Raw genomic sequence first — 27000 nt, forward strand, 5'->3', positions numbered from 1 at the left:
CTCTCCTGTCTGTGACTGTCTGTCTAATCAACTTACTATCGAAACAAAAATCAAAAGACTGCTGTGAATTGTGTAAGACTGATGATTCACAGACCTGTACCCCTGAAGCAAAGAATACATTATATGTTAATAAAAAAACAAAAAAACTTGTAGATAACTAATTGAGTCTCTCCCTGCAAGCTCAGGAGGGAATGAAATGGACTGATTGGAATGCCATCTCTTTTCTTTTCTCTTCCCACTCCCTAAAAGGAGTAGGGCCAGAGCCAAGACTGGCTGCCAGAGCCAAAGAAGGACAAAGAGGAGTCCAATCAAATCCACAAACCAGACCACCTGGCCCGTGGGTCAGGTATGCATGACTTAATAAGGAAACAACTATCAAAAGAATAAGCATGTTCTGGGATTTTTGTTTTGTGCAGAGTGTTTGTCTTGGACTAAGTCCTCTGGTGCAAGTCTAGATCAATACGAAGGGTGTGCCATGGGTGGTTGGAAGGTTTAAACCTTCCAGGCTTTCTCAGGGAGATGTACAGATCCCAACTTGCTTTCAGTGGATGAATAGATATGAGTCGGCCGGTTCCCCTAGCACAGAGGACCACGGACATTATTCATTTCGACACAAATCCTCAGATATATGTGTCTCAAGATGGAAGTAAGAAACTGGTTAAATAAAGCAAGGGAATTAATAATAATCCTTGCAGATCACAAAAAGAGTTTAACAAGCTTGAGGTTCACATTTCCCTTGTTAATGATTCATCTTCCTTCTTTAGAAAGAGCCTAGGAGCCATACTTTACAAACAACCCCCGCTGAAGCCGTGAGACCCCTCCGTCCACTCTAAGTACAGCCCCCCGTGCCGCCTCCAGCAATTCGTCTGTTTCAGCCGGGCTGGGCGTGGGTGCAGACGGGGAAACGGGCATCTCAAGTGAGACCTTCCTGGGTTTGTGCGCTGGTCTTGCCATTTATCAGCTCAACGACACTGAACTGTTTGCTTATCCGTACAATATGTCTAATAATTCATAGCCATCCTAGAGATGTCGTCAACTCGTGTCACGATGGCAGCAAATATGTGCTGACAAATGTTGAAGGCCCAGGCACTGCTCCTAAGTGTCCCAGCTGGTCTGTCTCTTAAAATTCTGCTCAGGTTGGAATTCCAAAGCTGGGGTCTGAAGATTGGGTATTTTTTTCAACTTCCCCAGTTAGTTCTCAGGTAAGTCACCTTGAGAACCATGGCTGTGTTTTAATGTATAGACAATGACCAGCTGCTTAAATATATGGCTCTTCTGTCCACAATGGTCATTTCAAATTGCCTAGGGAAGGGAGACTAGTGTGTTAGAGCGGAAAAATCCTCGTGTTTGGTCCCGACAGGATTGAGTTTGAGTCTATGTATCTGTTTGAGGGTTTGAGCGTCGGTTTCCTCATCTGTAAGGCGGGTGAGTAATTCTCCCCCAAGCCCCGCACTGTGGGGAAAATTAAGAGATAATCCAGGTAAAGGTACAACATATAGGAATTATATTATTGCGTGTTTTAGTTCTAAAAGGTGCAAGATGTGAAGGCGAAAGGGAAGAAAGCCCTTAAACACATTCACCCAGGAAACAGAGACGGAGGGTGTGGAGGAGTTAGAAGACGAGGGAAAGCTAGAGAGGGCCCGGGGCTCGGAGTCCTGGAGGACAAATCTCCGCCCTCTTACCACTCTATCCAATGGCCTTGAGATCAAGACCTGACCTGAATTCAAGAGTCAGAGGCTTAGCGGCGCCTGGGTGGCTCAGTCGGGTAAGCCTCTGCCTTCAGCTCAGGTTATGATCCCAGGGTCCCGGGATAGGGCCCCTCTTGGGGCCCCCTGCTGAGCAGGCTCCCTGCTTCTCCCTCTCCTCCTTACTCATGCTCTCTGTCGCTCTCTCGGATTCTCTCTTTCTCAAATAAATAAATAAAATCTTTAAAAAAGAGTCAAAGGCTTAACCCACTGAGCCACCCAGGTGACTCCCAAGCAGGCAGCTTTTATACCTTTTAGACAAATAATCAATTTGTGAAAAATGGACAAGAGAACTTAGTTTGGGCTTGGGGCAGTAAATTAGTGAGGAAGTTACAAGGTTTGCTTGGATAGTTTTCTCAGCTCTAACTTCCCTATCTTTGGTGGTGAGGATGTCTAACTCCTGGTACAGGACGGGAACTTTTACATCCGAGATTTATTTCCTGCTTGCAGGAGGAAAAGAAGGTTCAAACTGTCCTGCTTGCACTGGTTACTTCTCATGAAACTCTAATTAAAAATAATCCATATGCAAAGTGGTTTATTTTGGGGGGCATACTCTGCCCCCTTCACTAACCAGCTAGTCTACATGTTGACAAGTGGCCAAAGTTCCTCTTCTGAATGGTTAGAAATTGGACGTCGGTTCCTTTAAGAAGCAATTCTTGTTTGAGTGAGTCATCCTTGTCCTTTTGCTTTAGGAATCAGATTTAGTTTCTAGAGGTTTCTGTTGAGGAATTTTTTTTTCTTGCTAACGGAAGACCAGATTCTGCTCTTGTCTCTTGGGACTTGTTTTTTTTTTTTTTTTTTTTTTTTTTAAAAGCCCGGCTGAATTCACTAGTAAATTTTGAATGTGAAGAACAGGAAGTGAGTCCACTGAGGGAGACAGAAGGTGGCCTTATCGAAAGTAAAAGAAAACTTCTTCCTGGAGGTGTTTCCATCCACACTCTCCTCATCCCCACCCTCTTTCAAGGGATTTTTCTCGGGCTGGGTGGACAGGCCTTAGGAGTCTGTGACGTTAGGCCGTTCGGGGGTCTTGGCATCGGGTGCTCTGTGGATGTCGCTGGGACAGGGGGACCAGGTGAGTGCCTGGTGCAGAGAGGCTTCTGATGTAGCGTGTTTCCCGGACTCATTCAGCAGGCGGAGTGGGGACACGTCAGGGTCGTGCCGGGGCCCCACATCTCGGAGTGGGCTTTCTCTCTGCCCTGCAGCCTTGGGCCTTGCGACATGGAATCTGAGGGATCTCCAGTACTCTGCTACATTCCCGCAGTGTCTCCCCTGCCGCCTCAAATACAGACACAGTGTCTCTCTTTCTGCCTGATCAGTTTGGAGATCCCAAAAGATACTGTTTACCTACTTCCTTTGTTTTCTTTACCAGGTGGGCAGAGGGTTGAGAGCCCACCCACCGCCTTCGGCCATCTCGCAGCAACCCCCCATCCCTCCTACCCTCTCTGCTGCCTCCCAAAAGATAGCTCTTTAAAACTTTCGATACTATCCCTGAATTGGTCTGTATCTTTGCAAAGTCTATCATTGTTTTGTGTGTACACACTATTTTTTCACTATGAACCGGAACAAGTAAGTCATTTCTCTGTGCTTCTGTTTCCTCAGCATTAAATGGGGTTCGTACTACCTCGTGAGGTGGTACTGCGGATTTAATGAGATAATACATGGTAACTGCTTGAGGCTGTGCCTGGTGCTACTAAGTTCTCAGTAAGTATTAGTGATTGTTCCTATATATTGGTATTATTTGGATTGCATTTTGCTCATTCTGCTTCTTTCTTTCTTTCTTTTTAAAGATTTTATTTATTTATTTGACAGACAGAGATCACAAGTAGGCAGAGAGAGAAAGAGAGGAGGAAGCAGGCTTCCTGCCGAGCAGAGAGCCCAATGTGGGGCTTGATCCCAGGACCCTGGGATCATGACCTGAGCTGAAGGCAGAGGCTTTAACCCACTGAGCCACCGAGGCACCCCTGCTTCTTTTTTTAAAGGGAGAGCCCTGGCACTTGAAATTCCCTGTTTTGCCAGGTCCCAGTTTCTGCCCTACATGGTATTACATGCCGGGCAGACGTCACAATCCTCTATAAGGAAGAACTAAGAACTTGCCCACACATCCTTGGTCTGGATCCCACCTGCAAACCTTGGCCAATCTGATGGGTAGAAAGTAGGTACCATGTCACTTCATCTTGTCTTTCTCAGATTATTAAAGTTTCTGAGCATCACCTCGTACATGCTTTGGCTTTGTAAGCATCCCTGTCAAGGAGCTCCCCGTTCAGACCCATTGTCCCTCCACGGACTTTCTTCTTCTCGTGGATTTGAGGGAAACATTGGTAGCTTGTGAATATCGCTCCCCCGTGGCAGGTTCTGGGAACACACACGTGAAGGGTGTGGTGTACTCCTGCCCTTGTGAAGCTCACAGCCCCGCACAGGAACTGGCCACAAAATAGTGGAATGAATGCTGGGTGGGGGGAGGGGAGACTCAGGAAGCATCAAGAATCAGGGAATCCCTCCTAGGTTAGGATTTCCCTCCTAACAGGATTTCCTTCTGTTGCTGTGTTCTCACTTGGACTTCACGGGCAGAATCTAATGGGAGTGAAGGTCATGGAGGGCTCGTTACCCAGCTCTCTACTGGTAGAAAGACACTTCCTAGACACCTCCTTTAATCCGCTTGGCTCTAAGATGCTCTCAGCCCTCTGAAACTCTTATTCTATTTGGGGAAAGAAAAAAGACAGTTTCTAAAAAAGGTAGTGTTTGATTTTTAAAAATTTCTTTACATCAGAAAACATTTCAGTTGATACACAGCAAAAAGGCTTAATGTGTTTTGTGCAGTTCCATCTCTAGGGCCCAGACCATGCTAAAGACCCTAGGATTTGTTTTTCTCTTGGGTAAGGTCATCTGGGCCTCTCAAGAAAGGCCTTTGATGCCAGACGTTTCCAGTCTGCTGAGCGTGGGATCTGGTGGTCCTGGAGCCCAAGGGGGTGACCCTCATATTCTAATGTAGATGGGAAACCCTGAGAGTTAGCTGTGGGGCTTAGCAGACCCTCTGAGAGCCATGATGTGGGCCCCACAGTTTTCAGATCTCTCAGAAGTTCTCGGTCAATATTTACTGAATTAAAACATTCAGGTCTTCATAATGAACCCAGAAAAATCTGTAAATTCTTGAAATAGTTAGAGAGGGGGTTCTTAGTTACCATCCAATCCAACTTTCTAATTTTGGAACGTGGTAATGAGTTTGCAAAAGCAGAACGACCCATCCCAAGTCTCACAGCCAGAGCCAAAGCTCAGGTGCCCAGTTTTCCACCCAGAACCCTGTCCCCTGTTCCTCTCAGATTGTTAAGTTCTGGAGGTCGGATTGTTGAGTTCTGGGAGGAGGTGCTGCTCCTAAATGAGTCAGTCATTTCGTAAACAGGAAGTAGACTGAGCAGTTCCTGTTCTCTCTCGGCTCTTCACTCTTGTTTTATTCACTTCAGGAGAAAACAGGCCTGTGAAGAAGCTGCTGCCTCTGTACTGTGAGGGTCCCAGGACTGGCTTCTTTGGTAAGGTTGGTTGGGCCTTCCGGTAGAAAGACCTTTAATTTTAAAATTTTCTAGGCTGTGGAGGGTGTGTAAACCGTAAGAGTTAGTCGTCCCTCTGAGAGCCATGGCGAGAGCCCCGTAGACTCTAGATCTCAAGGCCCTCTCCAGCTTAGGTGAGGTTTTTCTGGAATGCTCCAAGTTCGCCTGTCTGTACAGAGACCTTATCCTTAATTAAATCATGGCCTAAGCAGGGGTAGAGTTGGGACTCCGGAAAGAGGTGACACCGTCTAAATCCAGGCCCCGGCACATACCGGTCTGATTGTCACTTTCTGTGGGGTCCCTCTCTCTACCGCAGTGGGTTTATTAAGAATTCCTGGTTTTGAGTTTGGGGAGTATTTTTGTCTTTCAAAAATTTTTTTATATTTTAGTCTTTGAAAATATTATGATTACATGTCTATTTTTTTGGTTAAATTCCTTCACCGACTTCCATTTGCAACTAAAATACAATCTGAATCTTTGCAGGGCCTGTCGTTGAAACCCTCAAGGGAGATGCTCAAATCTGAGCCTGCCACCTCTCCTACGAGCTTGTTTCTAAACTGATTTTTCACAGTAGTAATATGACAACGATAATAGAGAGATATAAATATTTGTATATCATAATATAAACATTTATATATATCAAATACTTTGGGGCATAAATTTATTATTACAAATATTAAAGATATATATATAGTCTAATACAAATCTATTTATATGGAGTTATGATTTAATAGATACCATATAATTGAAAGTGAAAGAAAATTTCCTGGCGGTATTATATCCCCATCCCTTTCTTCTGCCTTGTGTGCACTATATATGAAAATATTCAAATATATATATATTTTTAAAGATTTTATTCATTTATTTGACAGACGGAGATCACAAGCAGGCAGAGAGGCAGGCAGAGAGAGAGGAGGAAGCAGGCTCCCTGCTGAGCAGAGAGCCCGATGTGGGGCTCGATCTCAGGACCCTGGGATCATGACCCGAGCTGAGGGCAGAGGCCTCAACCAACTGAGCCACCCAGGTGGCCCTATATATTTGTTTTTTAAAGATTTTATTTATTTATGTGACAGAGAGGGACAGCGAAAGCAGGAACACAAGAAGCGGGGCGGGGGTGGGGGTGGGTAGGGAGAGGGAGAAGCAGGCTCCCCGCTGAGCAGGGAGCCTGATGCGGGGCTTGATCCCAGGACCCTGGGATCATGACCTGAGCCAAAGGCAGATGCTTAATGACTGAGCCACCCAGGCGCCCGAATTTATATCTTTTATATATGTATATAAACACATTATATGTATGTGTTCACACACACACAGATACAAGTGGAAGGAAACCACTAAATGTAACCAAAGCATTACTTCTGAATGGTGACTTTCTTTTTCTTTTTATACCTTTTATACTTTTTTTATACTTTTCTGTACTTTCTCTGAGGAATAAGTGTGACTTTTACATATTTTAGGATCAGAAAAATACAACAGCAAACGTTCTTTGAAAAATATTACTGTAACAAAGTTTCTAGCCCGTGGTCTTACACAGTAAACCTCAGTCCCATCAAACAAGAACCATGCCACAGTCCGTGTACCTGTGGGTCACAGTGCCCAGAGGTGGCCCGTTATCAAAGATGTGAAATTCTGTTGCAGATAATTGCTTTCCAGGCACTATGACTAGAGAGATGTGTGAGCTAAACAAACCAAGACTGACGTTATGCCATAGGTGTCTGGTAAAACCTGACCAGAAATGAGGCCTTGCCAGATCTCCATTTTGATGTGATGCAAAAGTCATTGAGAAAGCACTGTCTAATTATTGCAAAGATAATAAAGTGAATGAGATGAGCCAGCTACAGAGGACAGGAGCCGAGTGCCAATCGTGTTCTAACCAGACTCATGTCATCCTGGCCTTGGATTGTTTTATTATTATTATTATTATTATTATTATTATTACTATATACTGTCAGAAAATGCTATTGAATATGTAACAGAAGCCTTAAAGAAGCTTTATTTCTTTGGGCTCTGTAGCTCCTACTTCTCAGAAATTATTCTAAGAAAATAATCAGAGGTATACATGGAGATTTGCACCTTAAGATCTTATTCTAACTGTAAGCAGAGACTGGTTATGTAAATCATGTCCAATCCTATGATTCTGTACTTTACAAATTTTAAAATCTGTGCCATAAAAAAAAAAAAATCTGTGCCACAGAAGAGAAAATTGAAGATATCAAGATATACTTACAATATTACCAATGAAAATTCCACTTATACCTCAGAAGTATGATATGATAAAATATGAGGGAAAATATAAGTATGTATATAAAATGCTTGGTAGGAAAGATAGTAAAATTTTATTAGGTGATTATTGTTGGATGGTGGAACTATAGGTAATTCTTTTTTTTAATTTATAATTTTTTTTAATTTAAAAAAATTTTTAAATCTTTTTATTTTGTTTTTTTACTATAGGTAATTCTTATTTTCTTTTTTTCTTTTCTGTACTTTCTAAAATGGATACAATAACCACATTTTCAGAAAAAATTATGGAGGAAAAAAAAGATTCCACTTTCGTTTGGTTCTTTGGTTCATTTGATTCTGTAAATGGAGATTTTAATAGAGGTTAGAACTTATTTAAAAATTTTAAGGACGTTGGAGCTAATGGTGCTAGACACCACGGGACCTAGGTTAGCTCCTTTCCAGCTTGTGAATAAAAATGGGTTTTTTAAGTAGTGATTTTCAGGGCGCCTGGGTGGCTCAGTCAGTTTCGCGACTGCCGTTGGCTCAGATCATGATCCCAGGGTGCTGGAATTAAACCCGGGCTGGTTCTCTGCTTCTGCCTCTCCCAATGCTCATGCTCTCCTGCTCTCTTTCTCTGTCAAATAAATGAATGAAATCTTAAAAAAAAAAGGAAGTGGTGATTTTCATCTACATGTAAGTCCACGTAGAATAAGTAATACATACACACCCTAAAAAGTCAAGCAGGAAGCCTGACTTTGGCGGCCCTGGCCTGGTGGGCTTCTAGTCCCTCTTCTCCCACACAATCAGTGAAGCAGCCTTCTGAGGATTGGTTCTGTTCAAGGACCTTCAGTGATTACACAAAGCCACATCGTTGTATGAATCCCACAAACCTGATCACAGTGGTCTTCCTCTTCTTTTTAAATATTGCCGTCAGGTTTCATTGAACTTCTGATATGGATAAACAGTGGTTTCTGCCCCTTTGTTCTGTCAAGCAGTGCTGCGATGAAGAGCTCTGTACATGTTTTTAAGTACATCACTAATGTAGGAGAAACTCCTGGAAGTTAAGTGTGGGGTTCTTTCATATTCTGACCTCTTCGGCCAAATCACTCACCTGTTCCTGTTTTCATTTTCACGGTTTCAAAACTCTGTATTGCAAGTTTTGTGCTTCGCCAATTTGGTAGTTGAAAAGTGGTCTTTTGTAATTTCAGTTTGCCTTTTTTTATTTTTTTGCAGCGAATGAAGTTGACCATCTTTTCAAATGTTTAAAAGCCATCGGTTTTTAAAAAATAAAGCCACCAGTACTTACTTTTCTCTGAACTGTGTGTTTATGCATTGGATCGTTGGTCTTTATCTCTCTCTCTCTCCTTTTTTTTTTTTTTTAATTGACTTTAAGAAAATCAATCCTTTTTCCACTTTCCCCCCAAGTGCAAGATTTATTTAGTTTTAGATTTTTGTCTGGCTTATTTTGGCAGAATATTTTAGTCGTTATTTAAGGACATTCATCATCCTTTCTGAAATGGTTTCCAGTTTTTTTGTCATACTTAGAAAGTATCACTTTTTTAAAAAAATCACTGCATGATTATTTTAAACAATTCTCCAAAGTTTCTTTTCTTCATATTTTAATGTTCAGCTTTGAGTCTCTGACTCATCTGCAGCTTATTTTAATGTAAAGAATTAAGTTACGATCCATTTCAGTTTGTTCGAGAAGTCTGCCCGATCGTTCTAATCCCATGTACAGTGTGTTAACACCTCAAGGTGGATAGCCCTTTGTGTAGGTGGGTTCACTTTGGCTATTTTTCATTGTTAACTTCTAATCAAAATGCTACTTTTTAGTTTCACTGTTAACCTTCTAAAAGAGACAATGGACTGTAGTATTTGTATTCTTTGGAAATCTCATACTAAGATTTTCTTTGTGGACAATTTTTGTGACTATTTGGTATGTGTTTGAAAGGACGTGTATTTGCTACTGGGACAAAATACGGTTAGAGTTTTCACCTGGGTCACTTTGATCTACGAGTCTCCTACTTAGTCTACTAGATTTTCTATTTTCTGAGAAAGGTATGTGGAAATTTCCTGCTATTTTGGGGGCAAATAGGTTCTCTGAGTTTTCTTAAGTTCTTTTTTAAAGTTTAAGTTCTTCTAATACTTTCTTTTCTTTTAAGAACACAAATATAGGGGTGCCTGGGGGGCTCAGTTGGTTAAGCTACTGACCCCCCTTTTTTTTCTTTCTTGAATATGTAATGGAAATCATCAATGAAGCTGTGGAGGGCTACAGTTTTCTCTGTGGGAATGTTTTTAATTGCAAATTTATTTTTATTTTTTTCAGTTTTTATGTATCTTTTTTATTAACATATAATGTATTTTTTGCTCCAGAGGTACAGGTCTGTGAATCATCAGCTTACACACTTCACAGCACTCACCACAGCACATGCTCTCCCCAGTGTCCATCACTCAGCCACCCTCTCGATAACCCCCCACCCCTCAGCAACCCGCAGTAAGCTCCTGACTCTTGATACCAGCTGAGGTCTTGATCTCAAGATCGTGAGTTCAAGTCTGCATTGGGCTACAAGCTGGGCGCTGGGTGGGGAGCCTACTTGAAAAACAAAACAAAACACAGTTGTGGTTGTGTTGCTTCCTCCTCTGATCTAGTCTCCTTTCCTGGTTAATATGCCCTTGGTATGTCATTTCCTGTTCCAAGATTGTCATTTCCTGTTCCTCCTTCACTTACTCTCTTATACAACTTCAAACCCAAGAACACATTTAAGTATTTTAACAGTAGTTTCATCTACCTGAGAATATCTGCATACATTCTTCTTACCGTATTACAGGAAAAGGGCTATTCTTTCTTCACTCCTTTGCCGCCAAGTTCTAATTTTCTCCTTCATTCCCCAGAAGAAAATTTTGAATTTGCTATGTCTCTTCCCAGAACCCCGTTACCTTTTTATTTTCTACTTTTGCGTATGTCTCTGTAACCACTGAAAATCGAATTGCTTTGAGTATTTTTTAAAAAGTAGACACATTTTAAAAAATATTGCGATTGCTTTTTCTACTTTTTTCTAGTGTCCTAACACATCTTGGATTGCTATTGTTTTTATTTCAGAAGATGGAGTGCATTCTGAACTGCTGCACAGTATTCTGACTGTATCTTCGTTTATTTAGCCGTTTCTATACTGATGAACATTAGGGATGTTTCCAGTTGTTTCGGGCTGCACATTGTGTTGTGGTGACAGTCCGCGCTCATATCCTGTTTAGCACACATGTGTTGCTATGGGGTGTGATTTAGGCAATGAACTTGTGAGTTTGTTCAGTCAGTTTTGTTTGCTACATTTTGAACATATGCTGTTAGGTGTGAGCCACATATTAAGATGTGTTTTCTAAATAGAAGTATTTTCATGATAATTGATTGCTTTTGTGAAAGATCTGCAGCCTTTGGGAATCCAACGCAAAGTGTATCTGTCCAAAACACTTTCTTCTAATTTCGAGTCATGAAAACTTGTCTAGACAAGGGTGTACATTCTAGAGTAAAAAGGAGAAAAAAGGTTTTGCTCCATAATTCCAATTCTAAGAGAGAAACCATCAGAGATATGCACAGGATGTATGAAAAAGCTTCTCAATACAATATTATTTTTAAGAGTAAAGAAATTGAAAATTCCTTAAAATAAATTTTGATATATCTGCATGCTGGAGATCAAGAAACACTAAAAATAGGGGTCTCTGGGTGGTTCAGTTGGTTGAGTGATTGCCTTCCACTCAGGTCATGATCCTGGAGTCCCAGGCTCCCTGCTCAGCAGGGGGTCTGCTTCTCCCTCTGACCCTTGCACCTCTCATGCTCTCTCTCTCTCTCCCTCTCTCATTCTCTCTCTTTCTCAAATGAATAAATAAAATCTTTAAAAAAAAAACATGAAAAATATTCCAAAAAAGAATATTTAATGGTGGGGTAATAGTTCATTCTAAATATTAAGTGGGGGAAAAAAATAGGTGTATATACCTGGATATGCAGCCTGATTCTGATTTTTTATATAAATGTATATGTGATGTGTGCTATCTTGTGTGTGTGTGTGTGTATGATAATGATAACTGTGACCACTTTATGATTTATTATATTTTCAATTTTCACGCACACAAAAAACACTACTTCCATAATCAGAGTGGGTGAGGGACGGGAAAGGCGTTCTTAAAAGAAAAACTAAAAATTTCGAAGTCTCTCAAAGCACTTTATAAAAATATTAAAACTTAACCTTATGGGGCAAATTAAAATGTTTCTGTTATTTAATTAATGTATTTTGAGAGAGAGAGAGCGCGAGAGAGCAAGCGAGCTGTGTCCACAGGGGATGGTGGGAGTTGGGAGAAGCAGAGGGAGAGGCAGGGAGGGAATCTTAAGTCGGCTCCCTGCCCAGGGCAGAGTCCTATCCAGGGCTCGATTTCATGACCCTGAGATCATGACTTAAGCCGAAATCAAGAGTTGAACCCTTAACCCACTAAGCCACCCAGGTGCCCCCAAAATACTTACATCTTAACGTCAGATACAGAAAATATATGGATCCTGGTTCACTTGCTCATTATGTCAAGTAATAGAATCAGGATTTGTGTTTTCATCCAAGAATGTTAGCCAGTGCAGGGAGCTTAAGGACCCCAAACCTCGCCACTTTGCTTCCGGGAGGAAAGAGGTACAAACAGGTTAAGATCGTTTGAGGTTAAGGAAAGTGCCCAGGAGCACGGACTCTGTGGGGTCCAGGAAATGGTGGAACTGGACAGGAAGTTAAAGGTTTTCTAATTCAAGGTTCTCAAACTGCCGCTTTCTGGGAGCACCTCCTAAAGTATGGCGTCAACCAAGTGTTTTTCAACTTTGCAGAGTTTGGAAAAACACTGCTTCCTCATGAGTGTCCCACCGGGGAAGTGGGAAGCCAGGAGGGCGAGGGAAGTTCTCAGCTGCCCAGTTCCTGTTGGGTCCCCACAGCCGGGATCTGTTTCCTTCTTTTGGGTTAACCCTCATTTGTTCATTCATTTTTCGTCATATCTGCACATGCCTTATAGGACTTACTTTAGTCAAACACCTAGGAGGTGGGTGTTGTGGTCCCCATTTTACAGAGGGAGCCCCTAACCCTCAGAGGACCTGAGCAGCCTAGGCCTGGGGCCCGCGTCCCAGAGGGGCTCTGATCTAACTTTTGTCAGACCCTAACGCCCCTACTCTGAACCGTTGCACTCCCGCCCCTTCCCGGCAGTCAGCTGCTGGCAAGCTTCCTGGCTTTGACCGTGATACGGCACTGGCCTTAGGGAGCTGGGGCCCACGCCTGTTCCTATGAAGAATCCAGTACAAACCCGGCACCAGGGGCTTGTTTTATCACAGACATGGGCCCATCAGAGCAGGGAGGGTTGGGTGTGACTCAGGGGGCTCATGGGAGGAGGAACAGGTCCTGGGCCGTTTGCGTGAAGGGTGTCCGGGATTTCCAGAAGCCCTGCACTCTCCTTTTCTACCTGCCCAAACATGTGTGTGGAGGTATTATGTCACCTGATTTGGAGACAGTTTGAATTGGAAGGCTGACAAAATTCACTCCGTTTCATTTCCAGTCGTGGGGCCTTGATCTGCCGTGGGTGCTGATCCTGAGGCCCTTGGGGGACGGCACTGCATCCTGACTTCCTGGCACCATGCTTTCAGTCAGACCCCATCACTTCCCTAGCCTCCTGCCCTTCCAATCTATCCCCCATACTTAAAAAAAAAAAAAAAAAAATTTGAGAAAGAGAGAGTATGAGAGAATGCGTGCATGGGGGAGGGGCAGAGGGAGAAGCGGGCTCCCCACTGAGCAGGAAGCCCAGCCAGGCCCCTGGGATCATGACCTGAGCCCATGGCAGATGCTTAACCGACTGAGCCACCCAGGAGCCCCCATCCTCCACACTTGAAATGCTAATCTCAGGGGATGCCTGGGTGGCTCAGTCACTAAACATCTGCCTTCCACGAGGGTGGGAATCCCGGGGTCGGGCTCCCCACTCAGCGGGGAGTCTGCTTCTCCCTCTCCAGCTCCCCCGTGCTTGTGTTCCCACTGTTGCTGTCTCTGTCAAATAAGTACATAAAATCTTAAAAAAAAAAAAAAAAAGAAAAGAGTCCCCAACTGGATGGCATTACAGTCCTTAATTCCCCATCACCTCTAGGACAAAGCCTGAGCCCTTGCCCCCAGAGTTCGAGGCCCTTTGTATATGGTTCCTGGCCACAGCTTCACCCCTTCTCCCACCATCCCGGACCCTTCGTGGTTACTTTACTGAGCTCCTCGCACCTGCCTGAATTGACTTGAACATTCTCGCCCCCCTCTTCTGCATAAATTACTTCCCAAAGGGACCTTCCTTCCAGGAAACCCTTCTCCCTGGATGAGGCAGGGTTCCTTCCTCTCTATTCCTGCGGTGCCCTGGTCACAACTCTCTGACCGTTGGCTAATCTGTGCATCTACCTCCTCAAATAGTGAGCTCGTTGAGAGCAGAAAGGTGTCCTGTTTGTTTTTGTCTTCCCGGTGTCCTCAGTAAAATGTCTGGTGTAGAGCAGAGATAATAACACTTCATGAAGGAACACACTTGTGAGCGGTACTTCTCTTCCTCGGCTGAAAGTAATATTGATTGTATTTTGACCTAGGCTACCACAACCCTCTCCTGACACTTGGACAACATGAATTTCAGTAAATGCCTCTATAATATTGGAGAACAGCTGGACAGTGATGAGCTGGCTTCCCTCAAATTCCTGAGCATGGACTACATCCCCCAGAAGAAGCAGGAGCCCATCAAGGATCCCCTGATGTTATTCCAGAGACTCCAGGAAAAGAGACTGTTGGAGGAAAACAACCTGTCCTTCTTGAAGGAGCTTCTTTTCCGAATCAACAGACTGGACCTGCTGGTCACCTACCTGGACACCAGCAAGCAGGAGATGGAGCAAGAGCTTCAGATCCCGGGCAGAGCCCAGATCTCTGCTTACAGGTGGGGACAGCCTCCACAGTTCAGGCCCTGGGAGGCGCGGGTGCGAAGTACACATCTTTGCGGGCGGGGCCGATGGCCGGTGTCGGTGTCGTAGAACCTTAGAAGTGCCTTGAAGATGTCTCACCAGGGCCAGATTAAGAAATTTAGAGATCTTGTATACAAATAAGAAAAAAAAGTTAAACCGTAAATTTTACTGTATGGTTTTTCTTGCAGGAAATTTTGTTTCCAAAGTGAAACACAACCTGTAGGTTGCTGACAGGAAAACAGTCGTCTGCTGAATGTTCTCTCCCTCCGTTCTGTCCGCTTCTGTTTGCCTCTGCTCTGCTGATGTCCACATCAGGTCATTGCTTTGCCCACTGCTGCTTCTCCGAAAACCCTCTCCCACCTGCTCATGGAGGACTGCGGGAATTCTCAGTGGGGTTCTGGGCTTTTTTATTCCATCCTGAAACACTTGCATCACAAAGTTCTCCAGTGAGGGGTTGTGTGCTGCCTGTTGGTCCAGGCCGCCCAGGCGGGACCCCACTAAGACTGCTGAGCCCAGCGGCTGCCAGGAGAACAGTGGTGACCTCAGTCGTGTGTCCTGCCGCACGCCTTGAAGCTGGGCCCCTCCCTCCCTGTGGGACTGTGGGTCCCCAGGGCTGATAATGAGTCATGTTCACTGTTACACCTTCAGGGTTTTTTTTTTTTTTTTTTTTTTTTGGTGCAAAAGGTGATTTTGTTAAAACACAGGCAGAGAGACCAGCACTGGGGTTGCGAGGGAGGACTGATGATAGAGGTAACAGACTTTAAAAACAGGCACACAGTACCAAATTCTGTCTTCCAACATGCCCTGTTGCCAGACACTCCTCAACGTTGTTTGTAGCTTCCCTTCGGAAAGCTTCTCCTCAAGTCTTAGCTGTGGCCCGTTTTACGGCCTTGTCTCTCTGGCCAGTGATGATGGCATGTGTGACGGTGAGTCCTCACAGCCAGGGCTGGAGGCCACTGTACCCCACTTGCCCGACCTATTTATGACTGCCCTGGTCCTCAGTGTCAGAGACCAGAGATTCTAGCATGTTCCTTACTGTACATTTCTCTGCTTGAAGCTTGAGCATTTTAAGTGACAGAAGAGATCTGCTGGGTGTAGGAGTTTCCTAAGGCTTCTGTGATAGCGTCCGACAAACTGGGTGGCTTGCCGCAGTGGAGACCTTCATTCTCTCACAGTTCTGCGGGCTAGATGTTCGAAATGAAGGTGTCAACAGGGCTGCTTCCTCTGGAACTCTGAGGGAGAGTTTGTTTCTTGTTCCTTCCTCCCCTCACTTTGGGGGCTTGCAGGCAATCCCTGGTCTTCCTTAGCTTTTAGATACATCACCCCAGTCTCTTCTTTGTGCCTGTTTGTCCAAGTTTCCTCTTTTTTGAAAGCTACCAGTCATTGGATTAGGACCAGCCTTGTTCTAGTGTGACCTCGTCTCAACAAGATTATCTCATCAAAAATCCTTTTCCCAAATAAAGTCATATTCGCCCATCCACGGTGGACATGAATGGGGGAGGAGAGTCGGGGAAGATATTATTCAATATTGGATAACTTTGTTTTAATGCAATTGTGACACATTCCTAATGATTCTTTTCATTAAGACAGCAATTAATCCTTAAAAACAACAACCCTAGAACTAGGAAAGCCGGAGGGTCTCATCTTGTGTCCGCCATCTTGGTCTTCTGAAGGTTGCACTTCTTCTGTCCTGTAAGCAAGGCTAAAGCAAATTGTCAATGCCAGACAATGACCTGTACCTCTCTGTTGGAAGGTTGAGTCCATAAGAAGGGAGGATCTGTCTGTTAAAACATTAAAAAAAAAAAAAAAAAGATTTTATTTATTTATTTGTCCGGGTTGGGGGGTACACGCAGGGAGAATGGCAGGCAGAGGGAGAAGTAGGCTTTCTGCTGAGCAAGGAGCCCAATGTGGAACGCAATCCCAGGACCCTGGGATCATGACCGGAGCTGAAGGCAGAGGCTTAACTGACTGAACCACCCAGGTGGCCCCGTCTGTTAAATATGTAACACATTAGCTTGGAAACAAAAGGGTCAGCACAAGTACCCATTCATCATGTTGGGTATTAGCCAGGAAATAAAAAGTATGCTAGAGTGGACCCTTTGAATTTACAAGAAAGCACTAGACATGTTTATTTTCAAATTATAATTGCTACCTATAAAGTCAGTATCTTATAAACTATCCAGGTTTATTTCTAGACAGTGATGGTACAAAAAAGCCAGTAGGTTCTAGTAATGAGGAAAGTGATAGGACAAAATACCTTGTAATAAAGTTAAAAAGGCGGGTAACTTTTGGCTGGACCCAATCTTGGCCAAACTGAGAAAACTTTGGAAAAATACTTCTAGGGTGGAGATTCCATGAGAGGAAGGATGAAGCAGATGATAATACTGAGAAACTTCTGTTTCTATACTATTTTTATTTTCAGAATTTTAATATTCTAATTGACTTTGGAGTTAGCATGTTTTTGTGTTATTTTCCTTAACACCACAATAGTGGAAGTTTTTGCTGACTTATTAAACATTCCTTTGTTCCTTCTACAGACATATCCCAAGAACCTATTATGGATTAAGAAATAATAATGCCTGTTGTATATTGAACAGTCAGTGTGTTGCCAAAGGTTGGTTTAAGCACTTTAGATAAACTTATTCATATTATTCTTAACATGTCCCAATGGTGTATTTATTACCTACAAGTTTACAGAGGTACTTGAGCTGTTAGTGGGCGAGTTTGTGTCTGCAGATGGACAGGGGATGGGTTGTGAGGACCACAGCATAAAGGGGTTGGGGCAGGGCAGCTGGGTGTGTTTGGAGAGGAGATGGGGGCCGGTGGTGAGGAGTGGCTAGAGAAGCTGAGGAGGTGGGCTGGGCTCAGTGCACAATGGTCTGTATTCTAGAACGAAGTGTTGGGCCTTCATACTAAAGTTGATGGCCAGGAGAGCACTGATAAGTTGTAATTAAGGAAGTGAGGATCCAGGACACTAAGGCGTCTCAGTTGGTTAAGTGTCTGCCTTTAGCTCAGGTCATGAACCCCCCCCCCCCCCGTGGTCCTGCAATCGAACTCTCTCCTGCTCAGGGTGGCGCCTGCTTCTCCCTCTCCCTCTGCCTGTTGCTCCCTCTGCTTGTGCATAGACACACGCTCTCTTTTTCAAATAAATAAATAAATCTTAAAAAAAAAAAACAAAAAACAAACCCCACAGGAAGTGATGATCTAGTTTGCATTTTGAAAAGCATGATTTCCAAAACAAAGTGGTTTTTTTTTTTTTCCTACTGCAACAAGCTCTTGATTTTATAGTGAAAGACCAAGGAAAAACACAATTCACTTAACTGAAATGAAATGAACGTCATAGTGGACCTTAATTCTGTTAAGGGTGGAGTAGCGGGGCATGAATCAGTAGCCTGTCACCGCACCGCAGCAGCCTCTCTCCAAGGATTCAACTCCCAAATTATGTCATTAGCTGTCTATCTCAAGGGGAGGGGACCGGAATCAAGTTTCCACTGCCACTCCTTTTATCAACTGGGAAATTATTTGGGAAACCATTTCTAAAATGTTTCCATTTCCCACCACAGGGTCATGCTTTTTCAGATTTCAGAAGATGTAAGCAAACTGGAATTGAAGTCCTTTAAGTTTTTTTTGAGCCAGGAGATCCCTAGATGTAGAGTGAACGATGATTCGGTAAGACCTGGTGTTTCACCCAGATTGGGTCCTGAGGCTGCGTCAGCCGCTGGGGACCGCTGCGACTGCGGAGAGGGTTCCTCCAGCAAAAGTAACCTGGACCCTCACTTTTCAGCGGGGGGCGGCGGGGGGGGAGAGAAGAAAAGAGGGCGTTCCTTCGTACACCGCGAAGTGCTGGTCACATTAATGGTGAGACTCACGGCGGAGTCAGTAGCTAGGGAAGACGTGGTGGAGGCACAGCCCACTGCGGGACCCCACCAAAGCGGGTGACATGGTGCTGAGCTGGACGCCTCTCCCCACTTCTGCAGGCTCCGAGATCACGTGGGGCCTGGAACTCTGTGCATGCGCATGCGCGTGTGCGTGCGTGCGTGCGTGCGTGCGTGCGTGCGTGCTTACGTGCGAGAGCGCCGGGCTGGAGGTGCATCAGGTCTGGAGAGACGTGGTCCCTGGAGGCTACTGTGTCTCAGCGGTGCACCCCAGGCTGTTTCCCAGACGTCACTTAAAGGTGGCCCCGGGGGCTTGCAGCACAGGGCTTGGGGTCTGGGGTCTGGGTGACAACGGATGTCACTCTTCCTCTATCTTCTCATTTCTGTCTTCCTGGGCCAGCAAAGACAGAATTGCTCCTCTAGTGCTCTCTTGGCTTTAGAGGACCCGGATGGCCTGTCAGGAGGGTCAGCTTCGGAAGGGAGGGTGCGCCCACTGTTAGGAGAAAGTGGGCTTTAAAAAAAAAAAAAGAGAGAGAGAGAAAATCTCCTCGAAAAGCCAGGGTGGCTCGATCTTTATTTCTTTATTTCTCTTTCTTCTAGAACTTGTTTGATATTTTCATAGAGATGGAGAAGAGGGTCATCCTCGGGGAAAGAAATTTGGACACCCTGAAAAGAATCTGTGACCTAATAAACAGGAGCCTGCTGAAGAAAATCACGGATTATGAAGAATTAAGCCAAGGTAGAAATAACTTGACAGCTGTGAAGTAGCAAAATGTATTCTTAAATTGACAGATCCCTGTATGTCGTGATCGTTTCTAATCAGATATGTTTTTTTTTTTTTAATTCAGAGCGAACAATGATCCCGCAAAGAAGTCTAGATGAAATTTCAAATGGTAATATGCATAATACGTATTTAAGACTTTTCAGTTCCTTTACTGACTGATACCCCATGGCCTCCTCTTCTCACAACTTTCTCACACATCCGCATCTTAATGGCCTTGCTGTCCTAAAATCAGGAAGGCTCAGTGCTTACTTGTTACCTTCTTTACACATTGAGAGATATATACGCCTGTTGTCAAAAGACCTGAACGTTGCAGCTCTGGGCTGGCAAGTTTAAAATCGGTGAGGAGTCTGCCAGTCAAAAGATTTTTTTTTTTTCCTGTGGACTGCAAGGATACTATGTTCAAGGTAGTCTGTGAGTTTTCTTTTTAAAAGGGACCTTATGGTATCCTGGGGGCTTTGTGTTTCTTTACCCAAATCCCTTCTCTGCTATGTTTCATTCCAGATATGTCTCAGTTGCTTGTAGGAGAGAAATCGCTGAGGATACCGCCAATGTCAGACTCTCCAAGGGAACAGAACTGTGGATCAGAGGTGTGTGGAAGTTCGGACGCCTTTTTCTCTTTGCATTGCAGATTCTGGTTCTTGCATTCCTCAGCTTGTAAGCATCCAGATAAACTAGTAAGGGGCAGAAGCTTACTGGAAATTTCGAGAACTATAGAAAATGTTTGGAAACGGACAAATTTAAAATGTGACTTTTTAAGTTTCAGAAGTAAAAAATGTTAACATTTTATTTTTTAAAGATTTATTTACATATGAGAGAGAGCATGTGAGTAGGGGAGGGGCAGAGAGAGAGAGAGAGAGAGAATCTCAGGCAGACTCTCGCTGAGTACAGAGGCCGACGCGAGGCTCCACGTGAGGCTCAATCCCATGACCTTACCACAAATCAGGAGTCAGAGCTTAACCGATGGCACCACCCAGGCATTCCTAAAATTTTATTTTAAAACCAAAGACAAAGGCCTTAGAGTAATTGGAGGGCCGAGAAAGCAAGAAGCCTCTTTTCAGCAGCTGCCTCAGCTGAAGTGGGAGAAGACTTTGGGAGAAAAGTCTAGCAGGCCTGGGAAAAGCAAAGCCTTTTCTTTTAGGCTGACATTTTGAAACCGTTTCTCCATGCTGATTTAGGAGTAAGCAGCAAAGGCTCCTGATATAGTGGTCTCTTTGTTCTCATCTCGATGAGCCATGCAAAAATTGCCTTTCTAGACGATCACTTTGATTTATTAACCTTCAAAGATTGACCAACCACATTCTGATTCATTAGCCTATCCACTCGTCTCTGTGGCGGGAAGCAGAGGAAACCCTGAATGTTCTCAGTCCAGGGGGAGACTTGAAATTAAGCTGAGAGAGACCAGTTACAGGTGGGCTCCTGAGCAGATTACCAGACCTTTCTAGGTGTGAAAACTAAGGATTTGCCAAAGTCACGTGGCTCTTTGCAAGTAACAAAGGACCCTACCGAATGTCGTCCCACTGAGCAGCTAACTGTATGGAGTAGCAGAGAGATTAGGGTCCTAAGGTTATGATGTAGCAGAGCTAGGAATCTGAGGCCTTAGTGTGGAGCCCTTGTCTCTACCTTGAGGAGCTGCATGGATTTCCCAATAGATGCTGAGTATCTCAGCACTGAAACAGCCCTGGGAAAATCAGGACACGGGACCGTCTCTGACTGATACTGTCAGGTCCTAGTGTCTGGATACTGTAACCTGCAACAGAGCCAGCCCCGCCAGATGAGGCCGTCTCTCTCCTTGTCACTGTGGTCCTGAGAGCCAAATTAAGTCATCGGCTCTCAAAGTCCTGGGACCGTGCTGTGTCATGTGTGAAGGGCAGACCCTCAACTGTTAGCCCAGATAGCTAGATGAGTTGACTAGATGGCCAGCGGAATCACAAGGTGACAGACAGGCAGCCCAAAGACAGCATGAAGACATTCATTCATCATTCAGCAACTCCTGATTGAGCGCTCACAGATTACTAAATTCTAGCTCCTGCTGTAAGTGTTAGCTGCCTTGAGCAGAAACAAGAACAAGTCATGAAAGTATGTTACGATGACAACAGTATTAATACACGTGCCAAGGGTTCAAGAGGCACAAGTATCAGGACCCTGATTTTACGCACTAACTGTGAGGCCGAAGTCTGAGGATCCTGTGTCAAGGGAACGGGTGGAATCTAGTTTACCAGAGAAACGACGTCAAGTCGGGGGAGGCCCGCTGAAGGGCCCTTGCATCCCAGTTTGGCTAAGGGGACAGCTTGACTGTTTCCTAGGAAGTTGATTGTTCACATCTCACGTGTTTGACCCTCAGAGTCAGCTCCTGGGTTGGATTTTTGTTTTCCAGACATCGGACAAAGTTTACCAAATGGAAAGCAAACCTCGAGGATATTGTTTGATCTTTAACAATTATGACTTTAGCATAGCACGGAAGGAAGTGCCCAAACTTCACAGCATTAAGGATAGGAATGGAACAGACTTGGATGCAGGTACAGTAGAACCCTGAAAAGAAGTGAAATATTTCTAATACCTAAGATTTTTGTATCAAAAGGGGAGAACAAAAATTGTACCAACAGGGCCTCATATTTCAGAAAAAAAAAATGGATGTAACCATATTTCCTTGTAGAAGTGAGGAACATTCTTATATATTTGCTAATTTTCTGCTCCTATTTTTTTAAGTTAATTTTTTCATCAAAGTAATGTATATGAGATAAAACATCAAATCTTATGAAAAGATTTATGTTAAAAAGCCACAGCAATAAGTTTTGCTTTTATTTTTATTTTTTAAAGATTTTATTTATTTATTTGACAGACAGAGATCACAAGTAGGCAGAGAGGCAGGCACAGAGAGAGGAGGAAGCAGGCTCCCCGCTGAGCAGAAAGCCTGATGCCGGGCTCGATCCCAGGACCCTGGGATCATGACCTGAGCCAAAGGCAGAGTCCTTAACCCACTGAGCCACCCAGGCATCCCTAAGCTTTGCTTTTAATTCAATTTAATGAATAGTGCATTTGTAGAATTAGATGAAAAATTAGGTGAAACATTGCCTTGGGATCAAGACCACATACAGAAGTTGCATTTATAAAAGTTGGGTAGATGAAATTGCGAGTCTTTAACAGATATAGCACTTTCTAATATTAAACTAGCCAGAAATTCTTTTGCTCAGCCTCTTTAGGAGGAGCAACTTAGAACTTACAAGAACTTACAAGTTCAATGAAAACTTATGAGAACTTAAAAATTAGATGAAAAAGTAATTTTTAGCATGTGAACATAGAAATGGCTACTACTAAAAGTGAAAGAAAGAACCCAGCCCAACCAATATATTTTTGTAAATGGTGTTTATGAGTTATAACATCAGGTAATGACTTTGTTTTTTAACCACATAAAGTTCAGAAAATTAATATAGGTTGACTTTAATCATCAAGACTCTGCTGATGGTCTCTTAACAGTTTATTCAGGCAGATCTAAGATTTCAGATGCCACAGAGCTTAAGCCCATTGACTATATCACTCATAGTCATATACCTTGGTCTTGAAGAAGAGACTTCAGGCCTTTGATTTCCATTCATTTACTATCAAAACAGGTTATTTATTTATTATTATTATTATTTTAGAGAATATGAACAAATGGGGGAGGGGCAGAGAGACAGGAACAGAGAGACTCCTAAGCAGGCTCCACATCCAGTGTGGAGCCCAATGTGGGGCTCCAGGTCACAACCTTGGCATCATGACCTGAGCTGAAATCAAGTTGCATATTTAACTGACTGAGCCACCCAAGTGCCCCACTATCAAAAAATGTTTATTAAAAAGAATATTAAAAAATATATTTTATTGCATTTCTGGTCTTTTGGTTAAAGGGTAGGTGAAAGTTGCAGATATGGAGGATGAATCAATCTAGAGATCTAATGTACACGATAATGACTATAGTTAATAGTGTATTGGATACTAGAAATATGCTAAGAGAGTGTATTTCAGGTGCTCTTATATATGCCCCACATACACACACAAAAAAGGTAATTAAGTACGTGAGGAGATATGTTATTAGCTTGACCGTGGTAATCACTTCATTGTGTAATTAGCTGTACGCCTTAAATATATACAATTTTTAGTTAAAATCAGGCACCCTGAAAATGTTGAAAGACTTTGACTAGAGCTTAGAGAACCTGAACAAAAAATAAGGTTATGCATATGGAAACAAAGCAATGAAAAAATAATGCACTTACTAATTCCAGGAAAGACAAAAAATTTAACAAGAAAGGAAGCATAATAAAAGAATATTATGTTTACATAGTACTAATGATTCAACTAAAAGTTGTAAATAACTATATAAAAACATCAATAGCAAAGTGCTCAAATTCATTACAGAATGGAGGTAAATACCGAAAAATAGTTGTTAAAAGTTGAAAGTGGTTGCCTTCATAAAATATGACGGGGTCATAGGGAGAGTTAGAGAAGGAATAGCTTTTTTGTAATAGGCCTTTTAGTTTTTTGAACATTCACATGTTGTATTTTTTTTAAAGATTGATTGATTTGAGGGAGCAAGTGCAAGTGGGCGGGAGGAGAAGAGGGAGATGGACACGCGGACTCCGTGCTGAGTGTGGATCCTGATGTGGGGCTCAATCTCATGACCCTGAGATCAGGACCTGAGCTGAAAGCAAGAGTCAGACGCTCAACTGACTGAGCCACTCAGGCGCCCCTCATATTTTTTATTTTGTTACACAATTTTGAGAGAGTTCAAGGTAAAGTATGAATCTTCTCAATTTTTTTTTTTGCTTTTTATTCTGATTATGTCAGTAGTATTACTATTTAGATTGGCTTAATCGTAAGCCTAAATAATAGCTCACCCATCTTATAGACCAGTTGAGGAAAGAAAGAAGGCCAACAGTAGCATTCTCCCCTTTCTCATTTGCCTCAGGACTGGAAGTGTTTTCAGCTAGGGCGATAAATATTAGAAAACTATGGATATCAGCCAGTACTTTAGTTCCGATTCAGATTCTTAATCTGATCAATGTTCTCTCTAGCTCTGGACTGTCATTTGAGACTTACTGTGGTGTAATAGGAGTTGTCTCGTTTCTCTTTTCAGATGCTTTGCATCAGACCTTTAGTGAGCTTCATTTTGAGATCGTGCCTTTCAGAGACTCTACGGCTAAGGAAATCTGTGACGTTCTCAAATCCTACCAAAGCATGGACCACACTACCAGGGACTGCTTCATCTGCTGCATCCTCTCCCATGGAGACAAGGGCATCATCTACGGCTGTGATGGACAGGGAGTCCCCATCTGTGAGCTCACCTCTTACTTCACTGGTTCTAAGTGCCCTTCCCTTGCAGGGAAGCCCAAGATCTTTTTTATTCAGGCTTGTCAAGGGGATAACTACCAGAAGGGGATCGCTGTTGAGACCGACTCTGAACAGAATGAAGCGTGTTATGAATCAGACTCCTGTCAGAAGAGATATATCCCAGACGATGCTGACTTTCTGCTGGGGATGGCCACTGTGAATGATTGTGTTTCCTACCGAAACCCCATGGAGGGAACGTGGTATATCCAGACACTTTGCCAGAGCCTGAGAGAAAGATGTCCTAGGTAATTTTTGCCTCCTCTGGCCTTCATTTTTTTCTAAATTTCTAGTTATTGATGACGCAGCTGTACTTCCCAGCTCAGTTGCGAAGTGGGAGGAGGGGGCGGGCAAGTGTTAACATCTTCAGTTCATAGCTGGAAAAATCAGAGACACTTACTGCACAGTTTCTTTTATTCAGTGCCCGAAAGGACAGTTGGGGTGTCCTAAAGTAGGGAATGATGGTAAAGTCAGTCCAGCTCTGTTTCTAGGCAGAAACATGACTGAGCCAACTCAACTAGTTTCGGAAGTCTTCCAACGAGGTAATAACCCATTTCAGTGTTTAACATCCTCCAGCTCTTAAAGTTCTATCATAGCTAATCAGTCCTCGTGATGTGTTGTGGGAGATGAGTACTGAAGAGTAGAAACCCTTTGTTTTCCCAGTAATTTGGCCTGATGTGAAGCCGCAAAATGTGAGGAAAATATCCTTCCCTCACTTATTATACCTTATGCTGCTTTCTTTAGTTAAATGATGGTTTTGTAGTCATAGTTCACCCAAAGGCACACATGACCGACAGGTGAATAGCAAGACCTCTTCTAGCTCTGTAGCTCTTCGTGATGTAGGGGTATGAAGAGTGAGAACTTCCCACGGCCGAGCAAGAAGTGAACCGTAACATCAGTACCATGTTTTCCGTTTGTAAGTTAGACCTTGAATCCTACAAAGGTAGAGGAACAGGTTGTCCAGCTCACCTGCTAGGGGAGGCTGGCGAGGAAGGGGGGAGCGGCTGCAGGAGACACCGGGTTTCTCTTGCCCGATGTGATCAGTGGTCACACATGTTGTATGAGATATAGCATCAGGTAAGGACTTATTTTTTTAACTGAATTGAGTTCAGGAAATTAATGTAGGTTGATTTTAATCATCAAGACTGCTGGTGCTGATGTTTTGGGGGGGGGGCACTGAGGTCATTACGGGGTAAGTGACATCGTACGTGGAAGAGTAAGGTACAAACAGGTTAGGGGGAAAGAGCCCAAATCTGGATGTTGACCCTGAAGTTTCTGATGATCATTTGAGATCTTGAGTAAACCAAAGTTAAGTTATTAAGTTCCGAAGCTCCTCCTTTACCTGGAAAGCTTTGATATATCTTAGTTTAGCAACTTAGGATTTCAAATGCCTGATTTTTGAGGGAAGGGACCTGACCCCGAGGACAGCGGGTGGTGTTTCCCCACAGATGGTCACAGTGCTGTTGTTTTTCAGGGGAGAAGATATTCTCAGCATCCTTACTGAAGTGAATTTTGAAGTGAGCAGTAAGGATGACAGGAGAAACATGGGCAAACAGATGCCACAGCCGACCTTCACGCTGCGGAAAAAGCTCATTTTTCCCTTGTGACTGATGCTTTAACTGCATAACACTATGCTTAATTTAATTTTGATTAAAGTGCTGCTCTTGCTTTTCTTTTTTTCCTTTCTTTTGGATGGCGGGAAGGGGCGAGAATGGGATTCAGTACAACCTCATTCAAATTTAAGCCCAACTCTCGGGCTTTGCAGTAATAGCTAGAGATTTATCATCGTAGGTATGATTTTACTTTTATTTTTGATTTGATGAAAAAGTTTTTAGAAAGCCTAGAGTAGATAAGAAAATATAGAAAGTTTAAAAGAAATGTAACATCGTAACTTGAGGTTCAAAAACCGTGGCAGAATGAACGGTCTTTGCACATGGCTCATCTGCTTTCAGCCTGGAATCATTTGATTCCCTGCAGTGAAGCATTCAAAAAAAGAAGTTAACGATGTCATTCCAGAGGTTCAGTCTGGGCACAGAGTTAAGGGCGGTGCAGAGATCTTCGAAGGCGTCAGAAGATGGGGAACGGGGAAAGCAATTTCTCAGAACAAGTAAATGTTGTTCAAGTCCTGGGAAACAAAGTCTAGAAAACCATAATCCTTTCTGTGAAAGGGCTGCTGATTCCTCATTCCCGGTTCTTGTGAGAATTCGTTAGATTTACATTCCTGCAAACTGGATATGCTTCTACGGAGTAGAATGTGGGGTACAATTGTTAAAGGTACTATTGGGACTTTTTATTTTGTTAAGGAACTGTAATCCCCCCCACCCCCTCACCCCCCCATTCCACGACCTGGGGCTCCAACACACAACACTAAGGGCAAGAGTCACACGCTCTACCATCTGAGTCAGCCGCGCACCCCTGAAAGTTATTGTTACAAGGAAACAGCAGCCCAGGAGCAGTCACTTGGGCTAACCCCCACGTCAGCAAACCCAGACTGAAC

General features: G+C 43.5%; 1 protein-coding gene across 6 annotated transcripts; it reads left to right on the forward strand.

The window, feature by feature from the left end:
• The first annotated feature begins 2446 nt into the window (after positions 1 to 2446).
• On the forward strand, positions 2447 to 26176 carry CASP8 (caspase 8). 6 transcript variants are annotated; one of them, XM_059393198.1, is made up of 11 exons: positions 2451 to 2817; positions 3345 to 3446; positions 5204 to 5274; positions 14124 to 14461; positions 18050 to 18155; positions 18962 to 19100; positions 19210 to 19254; positions 19647 to 19732; positions 21520 to 21661; positions 24253 to 24751; positions 25978 to 26176. In XM_059393198.1, exons 4-11 carry the CDS (start codon positions 14157 to 14159, stop codon positions 26108 to 26110), a joined length of 1455 nt encoding a protein of 484 aa, XP_059249181.1. In that variant the 5' UTR covers positions 2451 to 2817; positions 3345 to 3446; positions 5204 to 5274; positions 14124 to 14156; the 3' UTR covers positions 26111 to 26176. The 6 variants fall into 6 exon arrangements, with proteins under 6 accessions (XP_059249185.1, XP_059249181.1, XP_059249182.1 ...); XM_059393197.1 differs by having other exon boundaries at positions 2452 to 2817; positions 5204 to 5269; XM_059393199.1 differs by lacking the exon at positions 5204 to 5274.
• Positions 26177 to 27000: the final 824 nt, after the last annotated feature.

The sequence above is a fragment of the Mustela nigripes genome, chromosome 3 (genome assembly GCF_022355385.1).
Source record: "Mustela nigripes isolate SB6536 chromosome 3, MUSNIG.SB6536, whole genome shotgun sequence".
Classification (NCBI taxonomy): Eukaryota; Metazoa; Chordata; class Mammalia; order Carnivora; family Mustelidae; genus Mustela; species Mustela nigripes.